Source organism: Pan paniscus, chromosome 11 (genome assembly GCF_029289425.2).
Source record: "Pan paniscus chromosome 11, NHGRI_mPanPan1-v2.0_pri, whole genome shotgun sequence".
NCBI lineage: Eukaryota > Metazoa > Chordata > Mammalia > Primates > Hominidae > Pan > Pan paniscus.
Window position 1 is genome coordinate 89,170,487 of NC_073260.2, and position 15,447 is coordinate 89,185,933.

The 15,447-nt window shown below is 42.4% G+C and overlaps 2 protein-coding genes across 9 annotated transcripts in view; both read right to left on the minus strand.

Moving 5' to 3' along the window:
* LOC100979452 (phospholipid-transporting ATPase FetA-like) overlaps positions 1 to 13,712 on the minus strand; it is a 78,138-nt gene extending 64,426 nt beyond the window's left edge. Inside the window, 2 exon segments of the mRNA XM_055117112.1 lie at positions 10,146 to 10,222; positions 12,324 to 13,712. Of these exon segments, the coding sequence (XP_054973087.1) occupies positions 10,146 to 10,188 (43 nt within the window). The 5' untranslated portion in view covers positions 10,189 to 10,222; positions 12,324 to 13,712.
* A 108-nt stretch (positions 13,713 to 13,820) lies between these two features.
* UNC13B (unc-13 homolog B) overlaps positions 13,821 to 15,447 on the minus strand; it is a 246,905-nt gene continuing 245,278 nt past the window's right edge. For all 8 annotated transcript variants that reach the window (XM_055092058.2, XM_008955225.4, XM_055092057.2 and 5 more), the window contains one exon: positions 13,821 to 15,410. In XM_055092058.2, coding sequence (XP_054948033.1) covers positions 15,125 to 15,410 — 286 coding nt within the window. In that variant the 3' untranslated portion in view covers positions 13,821 to 15,124. The remainder of the gene's footprint in view (positions 15,411 to 15,447) is intronic.

Here is a 15,447-nt window from a genome sequence, read left to right on the forward strand (position 1 = left end):
GCTCCAGCGTTAGGTGCATATAAATTTAGGATTGTAATACCTTCTCGTTGGATTGAGCCTTATATCATTGTATAATTACCTTGTCTTTTTTTCACTGTTGTTGCTTTAAGGTCTATTTTATTTTAGATAAGAATAGCCACTCCTGCTTGCTTTTGGTTTCCATTTACATGGAGTATCTTTTTCTACCCCTTTACCTTGAGTTTATATAAATCCTTACATGTTAGGTGAATCTCTTGCAGACAGCAGATATTTGGTTTGTGATTTTTTTAATCCATTCTGCCAATCTGTATCATTTAAGTGGAGCATTTAAGCAATTTATATGTGACATTAATATTGAGATGTGAGGTACTGTTCCATTCATCATGTTGTTATCTAGATACTTTGTATTTTTCATTGTGTTATTGTTTCATAGGTTTTGTTAGTTTTATGCTTTCAAGAGGTCCTATTTTGCTGCCTATCAAGCTTTTGTTTCAAGATTTAGAACTCTTTTTAGAATTTCTTGTAGGGCTGGTATGGTAGTGACAAATTCCCTCATCATTTGTCTGAAAATGACTTTATTTCTCCTTCATTTATGAAACTTAATTTTGCTAGATTCAAAATTCTTGGCTGACAGTTACTCTGTTTAAGGAGGCTAAAGATAGGACCCCAATCCCTTCTGGCTTGTAAGGTTTCTGCTGAGAAGTCTTCTGTTAGTCTGATGGGTTTTCCTTTACAGGTTAACTGATGGTTTTGTCTCACTGCTCTTAGAATTCTTTCCTTCACATCGACTTTAGATAGCCTGATGACTATATGCTTGGTGATGTCCTTTTTGCAAGGAATCTCCCAGGATTTCTTTACGCTTCTTGTATTTGGATATCTAAATCTCTAACAAGGTCAGAGAAGTTTTCCTCATTTATTCCTTCAAATAAGTTTTCCAAACTTTTTGCTTTTTCTTCTCCTTCAGGAACATCAATTATTCTTAGGTTTGGCCATTTTACTTAATTCCATATTTTTGGAGACTTTGTTCATTTATTTTTATTCTTTTTTATTTTTTCTGATTGGGTTAATTTGAAAGCCTTGTCTTCAAGCTCTGAAATTCTTTCTTCTGGTTGTTCTAGTCTATTTTTAAATCTTTCCATTGCATTTTGTAATTCCCTAAATGTGTCTTTCATTTATGGAAGTTCTGATTAGCTATTCTTCAAGATCTCTATCTCTTTAGAAAATTTTTCATTCATATCCTGAATTTTTTTTTTAAATTTCTTTGTGTTGGCTTTCACCTTTCTCTGGTATCTCCTTGTACTCAAGGAAATAATCAAAGCTTAATAATCAACCATTCGAATTCTTTATCTGGTATTTCAAATATTTCATCTTGGCTGGGTGTGGTGGCTCACACCTGTAATCCCAGCACTTTGGGAGGCCAAGGCGGGTGGATCACCTGAGGTCAAGAGTTCGAGACCAGCCTGGCCAACATAGTGAAACCTTGTCTCTACTAAAAATACACACACAAAAATAGCTGGGAGTGGTGGCACACACCTGTAGTCCCAGCTACTTGGGGAGGCTGAGGCAGGAGAATCGCTTGAACCCAGGAGGCGGAGGTTGCAGTGAGCCAAGATCACACCACTGCACTCTAGCTTGGGTGACAGAGGGAGACCCCATCACAAAAGAAAAAAAAAATTCATCTTTGTTTGGATCCATCACTGGAGAGCTAATGTGATCTTTTGGGGGTGTTACAGAACCCTGTTTTGCCATATTACCAGAATTATTTTTCTGGTTCCTTCTCTTTTGGGTAGACCATTTCTTCTAGTTATTATAGAATTATTTGGTTGTGTTTTTTAAAAATTTCTTTTTACCCTCTTAAGGATCTGACTTTAATGTTTACTGTAGCCTAATTCGGCTCTTGGTGCTTTCAGGGGTGAAGATTCTACGTAAGTTCCTTGGTTATTGGCAGTCTTTGTATGATGGCCTTCTCAGATGCTAGTTTGTAGTAACAATGTGCACAGTATGTGTGCAAGTTTACTGTCTCACAGGGGGTTGGAACGGCAGAGTTCTCTTGAAGCTTACTTATTTCATTCCCCTGTGGTATACACCTTTTTATTTACTTATTTTTCCCTAATATTTTATTTACTGGTTGAACAGTCTGGGCTTCAGGCCAGCAGAGGAGGTATCCCTGTGTAGAAACCAGTTGTGGCTGAAGCAGGTGGGTAAATGCAGTACCCAATGGTGGGCAGAGGTCCCAAGTTTGTCAGAGGTGGCTGGGGGAGCTCTCAGTGAGAAACACTGAGGTTTTATCAGGCAGAAGGGTGGGAGCCACCTCAGCTCCCCTGCCAGGCCAGCAGGACACACTCCTGACCGTGTTCTAGCTATTCAGATCAGACAGGTACCTCTTTTCATCTGCAGGAATGTTGATGTTCCAAGTAAGGAAGAATTGTGACTCTACCTCTTGTGCAAGCCTGAACCTGCAGAGTGCTCCTCCTATGGGGATACAGTCACCTTGAAGTGTTCCAGAAATGCTATGCATAGATGCACTCACACCAAGCTCCCATGGGAGAAGCCCCAGCTGTGTCTGCAATGGTGGATGAGGGGGAAAAGAAGTCCCCTTCTCTGAGATTCTTCACAAGCCGCAGGCTTGGTGCCCGGCTGTTGGAGTAGAGCTGCAGACTTTCCCTGCTAAGCCCAGCACTGCAACTGTGCCCCTGCTGAAAGAAACTTCCACCAGCAGAAAGATCTGGGACTCAGGGCCTGCCATCTGGAGTCTTTTGTCCCATGGGGTATTCCCTTGACGTAGTATACTCCCCTTTCCCCTAGAAGTAGGAGTCCCTGAGAGCCAGACTACTGTGAATTCTGTTGCTCTTCTGGATCTAGCCACCTAGAGGGGCTGCCACACTCCAGGCTGGTACTAGGGAATGTCTGCAAGGGATCCAGTGATATGACGTGTTCTCAAGTTTCCCAGAAGCAGGTACTAGCACTGGCTCTGATGGGGTTTGCAGGGGAGTGACATAGACTCTGTGAGATTCCTTGGTTATAGCTAGCCTTAGTGTGTTGGCTTTCTCAAATGCCAGTGGTAGTAAGTAATGACCTGGTCACACGAACAGACTCAGGACCTCCTGGTCGGCTAGGGTGGTGCAGACAATGGTGATAGCTGAGGTCAGGCACAAGTTTCTTCCTTCCTGGGTGCAGTGTTATTCTACCTGGAGGTGCTGTAATGGACTGTGTTGGCCTCTAGCCACAAGGTGGCACTTGGAAAAGAACACCAGCTGTGGTAGTAGTGGTGGGATTTGTGCTTGCCTTATATCTCCAGGGAGGGTATTCTGGTTTCTCAGGCAATGGATAGGGTCATAAAGCTCCCCAAAGTTTCTGTCCTTTGTGTTAAGCTACCACGGCGGGTGGAGGGGCAAAGCCAGGTGGAGGCTGGATAAGCCAGGTCTGTGCTCTGGCTCTCCACATGCACGGCAAGCAGCGGCCCCTGTGGAGCTCAAGGGACAGTTCTCTGGCCACTGGGATATCATTCCAAGGAGAAGCATAGCTGTTTCTACTGTACAGAAGAGTTCGCACAAGGAGTAAGAGTAGCAGGTGGCAGTAAGTCCCACCCAGCTCTCATTAACATGACAAGACAGATCTGACACTCCCAGTAATCTACTAGCAGCAGCAAGCTAAGGTCCAGGCCATCTTGCTCAGAACTAAAAATTGCCCAGGCCATAAGCCTTCCCTGCAGAGATACTATGTGAGGTACTGCATATGTTAATTAGCTTGATATAACCATTCTAGAAGGTATGTATATATTTCAAAACATCATATTGTACACAATAAATACATACAATTTCATGTCAATTTATTTAAAAAAGGTAGAGACCATGTTTTTTCTTTTCTTTAAATCTCTGTAGCCTACCGCTTGGCTCAGCATTAGGCTCTGGATATAATAAAGATTTGTTGAATGAACAAGTGCACAAGTGAAAAATGCTTAGAAACATGTTCTGCTCAATTGGGGTCAGATTGCTGTCCAAACTCCTCCAGTAGAGGACAATCGCCTCCTCCTTATGGGAAGATCTATATAATCACAGAACAGCTGGACTCAAAGAGGAGCCTCAGCTAAGGCTAATGGTTTGTTGACACTTCTATGCAAAAGTCAGCAAACCAGAGGATATTCAGCATGGCTGTAGAGGGTGTGTAGAATGCAGTGTTAAGAAGAGCTTTGAGAAGAAGCTCACTAAAGTCTGGAATGTCATGAAAAGTCCAGCTCCTGAGCTACTACTGATCTCCTGCACCTCTAAGTCTGACCATCTCCTAAAGCTTCATTAATTTTTCTGTCTGAGTTAAGCAAAAACAAGTCTAAAATTGTTCAAAAGAGCCTAAAGAAAATCAAAATAATCATAAAAGCTGTCCAATTTATTAACAAGGGTCCATAGAAGGTTGGTTTGGCTGGCACAATTTAGGACATGCTCAAAAACCAAAGGCCCTATTCCCTACTCCCTTTACAGACCTTTGGCTTCTCCCTTTCTGTAGGGCAGAAGCTGACAGGAACATCCAGGCGGATGGAAATTGGGAGTTGTGCTTTCGTACTCTGACCACATTTGGAATCTGGGACCAATGATTTCTCATCAATGCAGTAAAGGTAAAATCAGGCTTGTATGACTGAACTGCTAGACATTACTTTCAGTGCTTCTCCATCATAAAACCTTCCCTGGGATAGGAGACGAGGGTTTGGGAGTTATATGAAAAGCCGTCAGTTAGAAACAAAATGCCTTGGTGATGCTAAAAAAGCAATTTAAATCTAAAGGATTCAAACCTTAACCCCTTCTGTTTAGGGTTGCCAGATTTAGCAAATAAAACATTCAGATACAAGATAAGTATGTCCCAAATATCAGATGGGACACACATACTAAAAAGTTATTTGTTTATGCAGTGGCATGATCTCGGCTCACTGCAACCTCTGCCTCCTGGGTTCAAGCGATTCTCCTGCCTCAGCCTCCCGAGAAGCTGAGATTACAAGCACGCGCCACCACGCCTGGCTAATTTTTGTATTCTTACTAGAGACGGGGTTTCACCATGTTGGCCAGGCTGGTCTTGAACTCCTGATCTCAAGTGATCTGCCCACCTTGTCTTCCCAAAGTGCTGGGATTACAGGTGTGAGCCACCGCACCCGGCCACTGGGAACTTTTGATCTGTCTTTTCTAAACAACTTTATGAGGTAAAATTTATAAACCATACAATTCACCTATTGAAAGTATAAAAATTAGTGGTTTTTGGTATGTTCACAGAGTTGTGCAACCTAAATGTCTACTTTTGTGTTTATTTAAATGCTCTTTTGTAGAGTATTCTGTTACTAAGACTCTGATTAACTTTCCTGTCTACATGCCACAATATCTATGCCCTCTTCCTTCCTGGAGTCCTTTTTCTTTTTTTTCCTTTTCTGTCCTTTCTTTTTAGTTTCTCCAACTTAGTTATTTTCCATTTGTGATTACACTTTTTTCTTTTTATTAATTTTAAGAATTACCCAAAGTAATATAAAAATACATTTCCACTGTAAAAGATTCAAAAACAAAAATATATATAGAAAAAATTTAAAGTTTCCTTTCCTGTGCCTTCCACTCCTTCTTTTCCTAAGGAAACCACTATAAGTAGATTGGTGTATATCCTTTAGGTCCCTTCCATTTCAAGGAATTTATACACAAATATTTATGTATATATACACATCTCTCTCTCTATATATTTTTAATGAGATCCTACTACATGTATTGCTCTGCAAGTTACCTTTTTCTTTTTACACTATGTATTGGTCATCTTCCCTTGTCAATACATATAGATTTACTCCAACCTTTTGAATTACTACCTAGCATTATTAAGCTACCTTTTGATAACTGTTGATAATTTTTATTGTTGTCTTGTGGTGGTGGTGGTGGTGGTGATGAAGATGGTATTTACAGAAGTGTGTGGAAGGTAAAGGAAAGGGAAAGGAGAAATATAATAATGGGACAGTCTTGCAAACTCTCTAGGACAGAGAGAACTCTGTAGGCACTATGCTAGGCAGACAATCTAGTGGAATCACACAACATAGATGTAAAACAGCAAAGCATGTCAAGGCAGGGTGTACATAAGATGTTAAATGAATTGTAGAGACCCAAGATAATTAAAATTATATGTCCACACAAAAACTTTTACACATGTTTACCGCAACATTACTCATAATACCCAAAAAAATGGAAACAATTCAAATGTCTATCACCTGATGAAGAGATAAGCAAATTGTGGTATATCCAAACACTGGAATAGTATTCCGCCATAAAAAGGATACATACTACAATAAGGATGGGCCTTGAAAACATAAGTGAAGGAAGCTAGTAACAAAAGGCCACATTTTATATGATTCTATTTATATGTCAAGTCCAGAAAAATCCATTAGTGGTTGCCAGGGGATAGGAGAGCAGAGGAAAGAACTGAGAGTGAATGCTAATGGGTATAGGGTTTCTTTCTGGGATGATGACAATGTTCTACAATTAAGTTATGGTCATGGTTTCAAAACTCTGAATATATTAAAAATCACTGAATTACATGCTTTAAAAGGGTGTATTTTGTGACATGTTAATTGTATCTCAATAAGGCTATTATTTTAAAAAACTGGACCAGGCATGGTGGCTCACACCTGTAATCCCAGCACTTTGGGAGGCCACTTGAGTGGCCACTTGGGTGGATCACTTGAGCCCAGAAGTTTGAGACCAGCCTGGGCAACATAGTGAGATCCCATCTCTATAAAAAAGTACAAAAATTAGCTGGGTGTGGTGGCATGTGCCTTTAGCCCCAGCTAGTTGGGAGGCTGAGGTGGGAGGATCACTTGAGCCCAGGAGGCTCAACCAATGAGCCTCAAGTTGCAATGAGCCAAGGTCACACCACTTCACTCCAGCCTGGGCGACAGAGTGAAACTCTGTCTCAAACAAACAAACACGGTAGAACCCAAGCACTACAGGAATTCAAGAAGGAGAGATAAAGGGGGGCAGGGCAGAATTGTTGGAAAGAGCTTCATGGAGAAGGACTTGCACTAAACTCAAGAGACGAACACAGGTTAATTAGGTAGAGATGCAGGGGACAGTTCTGTAGGCAGGAAAAAGGACTTAATGAAAGGGTTGGCATTGAGACTAGACAAGTTGTATGATAGTACAGTAAGTACGAAAATCTGAAGGAGGCAGAAAACAAGAACTTCAAGTCAGGACTTTAATATTAGGATAATGATATTAAATTTTATCTCAGAGAATCCTACAAAGATTTTGAGTAGGGGAAAATGTGATAAACTGGAAGTTCAGAAACATTAATATGATAGATTTACAGGGGAACGGAGTGCAGACAGAAACACCACTTAAAAGACGGCTATAATAGTCAACACTTAAAATGATGAAAGGCTGAACTAAGAAGTGGTAGAAAATAGAAAGGAGAGGCCTGGCATGGTGGCTCACGCTTGTAATCCCAGAACTTTGGGAGGCCAAGGCGAGTGGACCATTTGAGGTCAGGAGTTCAAGACTGGCCTGGCCAATATGGCGAAACCCCGTCTCTACTAAAAATACGAAAATTAGCTGGGCATGGTGGTGCATGCCTGTAATCCCAGCTCTTGGGAGGCTGAGGCATGAGAATCGCTTGAACCAGGAGGTGGAGGTTGCTGTGAGCTGAGATCGTGCCACTGCACTCCAGCCTGGGCAACAGAGCAAGACTCTGTCAAAAAAAAAAAAAAAAAGAAAGAAAAAGAAAAGAAAATAGAAAGGAGAGGGTAGACAACCAAGATGTTAGAACTGGCCAGTATTTATGTACTGTAGATTTTCCAACCAGAATAGGCCTGAAGATTCTGAATATTCAAAATAGTGTTACCTGCCAAATGATTGGGTTTAGCACTGTTGTTTTGTAAATTCAGTGGAATAGGCCAAAATCTTGGGTAAACCAGTATTAATTGCTTACTGCTCAAAATAGCAGAAGCAGTAACTCTACCTGCAACAGGTAGTCCTAGCCTACCTGTAGGGATTTACCAGGAAAACTGGTTTCAACTCTTTTTCCTTGGTAAAAGGTTTGGCTTTTGAAATAACACACATTTATAGATGAAGTTCTTAATTATCTTTCTGATTGAAAGTGTCAAGCTCTTATAGATTATTTTGATTATTTTTTACACATTTACCAGTGTTTATCATGTGGCAGATACTGTCCTAAATGCTTTATAAATATTACCTAATTTAATCCTTACAGCAACCTTATGTGGCAGCACTTTTATTATTATCCCCATTTTACAGAGGAGGAACTGTAGCAGAGAAATTAAGAGATTTGCCCAAGATAACGTGGTAAGTGGTGGAGCTAGGATTCAAACCTAGACGGTATGACTCCAGAATTCATGCTCTTGACTACTATACTTCCCATATGGTATTTATTTCACTGCATTTATGGCAGATATTTTATATTTATTGGTGCAATTAAATATGCTGTTAATTAATGTTTCCCCTCGCTAAACCATAATCTCGCTAAGAGCAGAAATTCTGTCTAGTTTTGTTGCCATTGTATTGCCATACCTAGCACAGTGGCTCGCACTTATTTAATAATCAATAAATATTTGTCGAATGAATTGATCAGTCTTTATTGATGATTATTACATTTTTCATTTGCCTGGAACTTACCACACCCTAAAGTATTCTGGCTCTCCATATTTTCTGTTCATAAGAATATGCAGAGCAGTTGATTATCTTCTGGGTCCTTTAGCCCTTTAGCTCTCCTGAGGGTAGCAGAGGACTCCCTGGTTTTCCTTTGGATGGAAGTATCCTGACTTTCTACTTCTGGAACCAGGGCCAGTGTCCTTGACATGGGCTTCCTCCAGGATGAAATCGGACAACTGCCCAATGACAGCAAGAAAAGAAAGTACACTCGCCTATAATCCCAGCACTTTGGGAGGCCAAGGCGGGTGGATCACGAGGTCAGATGGAGACCATACTGGCTAACGCAGTGGAACCCCGTCTCTACTAAAAAAAAATACAAAAAATTAGCCAGGTGTGGTGGCGGACACCTGTAGTCCCAGCTACTTGGGAGGCTGAGGCAGGAGAATGGCGTGAACCTGCGAAGCGGAGCTTGCAGTGAGCCGAGATCGCGCCACTGCACTCCAGCCTGGGCAACAGAGCGAGACTCCGTGTTACTAAAAAAAAAAAAAAAAAAAAAAGAAAGTACACTGTGACCTTCAATCAGTGAACTGATTTCATTCTGCACTTTCTCCATTCCTCAAAAGGAAGCCTAAATCTAAATCTTCCTTTTTCAAAATTTCACATTAGAAATAATTTGTTGTTGTTGTTCTTACATAACAGGCAGTTCCATTCTGAAAGATGGCTGGAGTGTGATTACTCCTGCTCCCTTTAGGATTTTTTTTTTTTTTTAAAGATAGAGTTTCCCTCTGTCACCCAGGTTGGACTGCAACAGCACAATCTTGGCTCACTGCAACCACCACCTCCCAGGCTCACGCGATTCTTGTCCCTCAACCTCCCAAGTAGCTGGGAGTACAGGCATGTGCCACCATGCCTGGCTTATTTATTTATTTATTTATTTATTTATTTTATTTTTAGTAGAGACAGGTTTTGCCATGTTGGCCAAGCTAGTCTTGAACTCCTGGCCTCAAGTGATCTGCCGGCCTTGGACTCTCACAGTGCTGGGATTACAGGTGTGAGCCACCACGCCCGGCCTCCCTTTAGAATCTTGATTCACCAAAGGAAAGCACGGAAATGGTATGGAAATCCTCCCTTACTACAGAGACAGATCCATTTGTTCTGTCCACAAAAAGGCTGCAAAGGAGGACCTTATCTGCCTCAGCAGCCTTTTTTCACACTGATCACCTCTTTTTAGCAGGAGGCAGTTATGAAGAATGGGGAGAGAAGGAAAGGTACACAAGCTTTACTGGTGAATTTCCAAATATAAAAGTTAAGAGAGTACTCAAATTAGGATTTTCAGATGATAAAACAGTGGAGCTTGTACTTCTAAGTACAAAGTATTTACTTTTGAAAAATATATTTCCTTTCCTGATCAGTTGTTTGGTAGGTTAACAATCTGATTGCCAGGTTGATCTGCCATATGTGCATGTACACACACACACACACACACACACACACACACTTCAGAGGTAATAACAATGACATACTCAGATACATTTTCCTGAGTTTACCTACGTTCATCTTGTCTGTCCTCACTTGGGCTTTTAAATAGAGACATTGCAGAGTAGACCAACTATAATTCCATGGAATTTCTATAAAGGAAATAAAGATTCAGAATATGAGAATTTCTCATGCTGATACTGTGTCATTCAAACACATTCTTAAGAAACTTGGAACTTGATCCCTGAAGTCCAAAATGATCTATCTCTAAGACACATATGGTAGTTTGGAATTCACTTTATTTATCTTCATCATAAAGTTATAGTTTCAAAGCTTGGGAAACAGATTTCATTTCCTGACAACTAAGTTGAAGTTGATGACTACAATTGTCAGAAAAGTCATCTGAAACCTAGAAACAGGTGAAATAAATTATTGGATGATCTTTTAGTACAGTTTTGTGTTTGTATCTTTGATTAGTTTTCTATTGACTGGACTATTTTATAACTCGTTAGGGCAGAGGTTAACTTATAGATTTTCATCTAGTAGTGATAAAAATGTTTTATGTCTGGTGGAAAAGATGACTCCAAAATTTATGACTTATTGCACTTTAGGACCTTAATTAGTTTTGTATATCATTCAGAAATCGTATTTTAACATTCCTTTATTAAATTGCCTATGAATGTTTAGCTCTTAATTTTTCATTTGAACTGATCTTAATATCTTACTGGTTCCCTCATTAATTAATAAATAAAATATTGGAGACCTATTAATTTCATATTTATATAAAAGTCAAATTTTGTAATACTTGGAAAAATTATACTTTATCAAACCCCACGATTTGCTATACAGACATATCCTTCTTTGCTTCCTATTTTTCTCTCCATTCTTAACCCAACTCAGAAAAGGCCAATAAAGTATATGTATTTTAATCAATTTCTTTCAGGTCCCCTAAAGTACAGATGAGTCAAGACTAGAAAACTAGAGGTTACCTTGTTTAACTTCCTTATTTTACAGATGAGGAAGTTCAGGCTCACACAGGGAAAAAATCTTTCTCACACAGCTATATAGTGGCAGAGTTAAATCTAGAATACAGATTCTTCCTACTACTTCACCATGCTTTGACGCTGCACTGGGTAATGAGTAGGCACTTAATATGCTGACGACTCATTCTTAAATTTATAAGGGGTTTTTGTCTCTTTTGGTTCAATGCTAGGCCTCATGTCTAGATGAATACCTGGCACATAGTAAGCGCTCAAAAAATATCTGTTGCATTTGAACCTAGTACCAAGCAAGACAAATTCCTTGGAAGTTAATTAGAACTCAGAGGATCATTTATAATAATCTCCTATACACTTAGAGAAAATGTATAGTTTTCAAAGTGCTTTCATATATATGAGCCCATTTGATCCCTCTGAGGTAGACATGGCAGGAGTTATTAGTCCTAGATAACAGATTCAAGTTATTGAGGCTCTGAGAAGTTAAAGGTCATCTCCTGACTAGAATGTAGCAGAACTGGGCCCAATCTTCTGACTCCTACTTCAATACCATCTCCACTATTTGTTGCTTCTTCAACTTCGCCTGTCTGCTTCTGGGCTTGGGAGGATTATTCAGGGAGTTAGTCGGAATATTCACAATGAATACGACGGCGACAACTTACGCTGAAAGATGTGATTTTTCTTTCTTAAAAGTCCATTGTTAAAGGTACTTCTGTTCTAATTCTGATTAGATATAGCCTACAGAAATTAGTGGCTAATTCAAATCTGAAAGCTTGCTGAAGCCATGGGTAGCCAGCCAGAGTTTGACTCTTCCCTCTAGAGTAGGTATCCTATGCCAAAGAGTGGGAGGGAATGATAGCAAACGTGCCACTTCAGATCAAGTATGGGACAAGGATTATGACTTCTTAGAGAATCTGCATAGTGCTGGAAAAGTGGAAAACTCCCTGAGTTAACAAGAATGTGCAATTGCTGGAGGTTTGGGGGTATCTCTTCATGAAATAACTGGAAAAATATGTGCCCTTTAGGAGTTACATGGGGGATAAAGCCCCCCTTCCTTAGATAATCTCGACAAATATGTCCTCTGTGGGAGTGTCTGGAAAACCAGTATACTCGAATATGGGGAGTTGTCTCAAGAAAGTATAAGGATAGACAGCTACTGGAAATACTGAGAGGGGACAGAGTCTCTCTTCAAGGAATATTGGGAGGGAGAAGGCGATAACTTCTACTCGGGCACCCACTTTGGGAGCCTCTTGCTCACCGTCGCCTCCCGGCCTCCAACTCCGGCAACTGCCATCTCAACGCACCTTCCTGCGCAGACGCCCTAGAGACCCAGGTTCCGGCCTAGAGCAGAGCCCCGCCCACAAACCACGCCCATCTCCCATGAGCCCGCCTCTGGCCACACCCCTACCCTCAGGTGCCAGACCCACCGTTTCTCCATGGAGAGGGCCCCTAGGGGCCGATCTGGCTTTGAAGTACCCGAACTATGCTGGCCGCTGGGGAAATGGAGATACAACACTCAGATCCTGCCTTTGGGTAGATCACAGGCTGATGAGGGGAAAGAGACAAGTAAATTATAACAATACGTAGAGTGCTGTGGGGAGGCGTCCAGATAGCAGAGCCTAGAAAGCAGTGGAAAAGGCTGGCAGATTTTCCAGCAAGGGGAGCAGCATGTGCAGGCACGGAGGGGTAGGAGCACACAGTGCTTGTCGGGGACCTGCCGGGGCAGTACTTTAGAACAGCTGCAGGATAGGGGCAAGGGGGGCGGTGCTGGCTGCGCTATCTTGGAGGGTCTTGGAGTTTCAGCCTGGAGGCTATGGGTGACCACTGAATAGTTTAATAGGAGAAGGACTTTATATTGGAGTGCGTGAAGAGAGCAGGGTAAGAACGGAAGCAGGGGATTATCACAGTAACTCAGGCATGAGGACCTAAAAGCTGCCACGACTCTTGTGGTGGTGGGAACTTGAGGCGACCCAATGGATTCAAGAGGTAATTTTGAGGCAGAAATGTGAAGTGGCTGGCTTGGGAGAGGAGCGGGGAGGAGGAAGTTTTTAAATGAGCAACTGAACTCTAAGGATTTATTTAGCAAGCAGTGGAAACGGAGCTAGTTCCCTGTCTGGTGCCCCGTTAGTCCCTGCCCCACAAGTAGTGTTAGTGCAGGTTGAGAGAGTAGGTGAGCACTATCTTTCTTGTTTCAGCTTTTCCCATTTCCACGCCATGAGGCCTTTTACCTTATTTCTTCCCCTTTGGGAGTGGGCTTTCTACTGCAGCTCTTCTTCCTCGAATAGAGCCTGAATGAAAGTCCAAGGTACAGTCCTAAGCCTAATCTTCTGTCCTGTCTGTGGCAGCCTCAGTCCTCTGCCAAGACGGGCAGGCACACCTCTCCCCAGTGGGCCCCTGCCTTGTCCTCACAACCCAGGCTGTGATCTGTCCTAGCGATTCTAGACAAAGGGAAGAGAAGCATGGACTAGTTTTCACCAGAATACCTCTCCTGCTACTCTTTTGGACCTTTTGTAGGAAGCTGGTGCCGTAGGTCCCATGACTCTGTTAAATTAGATTGGTGGTCTCAGGTCTAGGACAGGATGTTAGCCCAGTGGTGTTTATCCAGAACCACTTTAGGCTTCACCCACTGGCTGTCAGGTATGGGGGTGGAGGAGTGTGAAGCAGCAAAGGACCATTAGGCCAAAATCTACCATTATAAAAGACAGTCATTTCCATGGCTTTCCACACATTAGCAGAATTACCAAACCCCAAAGGCTGCTATAAGATAATTTATTACAGACTAGCCTATAATCTCCTGTAACAATGGCACATATAATAATTAACAACAGCAAAGATGCTTGGTTTCTTGTTTCATGTAATGGCCAGTACATCTGTGGACAATGTTGAGTCCTCAGGAAGTCCAGGAGGCTGCTACAGAGGAAATCCAAGAACCATGTCACATCTCTCAACAAGTCTTGGGAAGTCCATCTGACTCTCTGAAACAGTTTGTCTCTGACCTCCCAGGAAGTGTGGAGGGCCCCTTCCATCCAGCCTGTACAGAGGGATCAGAGTCCAGGCTCCTTCTATAGGGTTGAATATCAGAGGGGAATAGCAAATGACCCCGATGAGAGAGAGAGAGAGACCAAAGGCTAGATTCTTTCTGCAAGGTGGAGGATGGCTAGAAGGCAGTGGCCACAGATGAGCAGGACTTTTTCTAGACTGGTTTCTACAATTTTTGGCTTTGTTCAGGGCCCACCCAAGAAGAAAATACTCCTGGATCCTTCAACTAGCCCTCAGGTAGACACATGTTAGAACAGCCTGTCACGTCCTGAAGCATCACTCCCCTGCCTAGAGGAGTGAGGCAGGGAGACTCCCAGGCAGGTGGCCCCTAGTGCCTGGGGTCCAAAGAAATATTCTTCTCAGGGCTTTGAAGCATCACGTGAACCTGATTCTACTCATGATACAATCTGGGGAAAGGGATTAGTACAGTTCATTTCTAGAAGGTATCTTGTTCAGTTTCAAAGCCTTGTTCTCACTGGAGCCACAGAAAATCAGTGGATTCTACTCAAGGGACAGTCTAAATTCTATTCTGTGTGCTCCTGCCCTGGCCATACTCCAATCCAGACCACAGGGCTCAGCAACAGGCTCAACTGACTACCCAGCCAGCCAGGCACAAGTTCCACACCTTCTAAACTTGTTCTTCTAATAATTGGTATGTATGTGTCTAACTGGATAAGGTGTGGCATGGAGATGGGTAGAGGTGGGATGAGGAGTGGAGAGGTGTCTACCAAGAATGGCTGACACTCTCAGAAATGTTTGTCCTTCTCTCTTAATGGAAAATCTCTCCATGTGGTAACCCCACATCCCAGCCCCTAGTACCACAGTCCTGTTGGGCCAGGGCTTCATGACCCTTTCTGGGAAAAGCCATATTATCACCACCCCAAATTTTTCCTTAAATATCTTTAACTGAAGGGGTCAGCCTCTTGACTGCAAAGACCCTAAGCCGGTTACACAGCTAACTCCCACTGGCCCTGATTTGTGAAATTGCTGCTGCCTGATTGGCACAGGAGTCGAAGGTGTTCAGCTCCCCTCCTCCGTGGAACGAGACTCTGATTTGAGTTTCACAAATTCTCGGGCCACCTCGTCATTGCTCCTCTGAGACAAAATCCGGAGAATGGTCAGGCCTGTCTCATCCATATGGATCTTCCGACCCAAGGGGCACCAGCAGGCACAGCTGCCCTTGGCTGTGACATCCCTCAGAGGCATCACAGCCAGCCCTAGCACGCGATCTTCCCGGGCAAAGCAGTAATCCTTCACGCATATCTGCAACTCATAGGACTCGGGCCCCTCTTCATTTCCCAGGAGGCTGTGAGCACAAGATAGAAGTTATGAGGCCAGAGTTG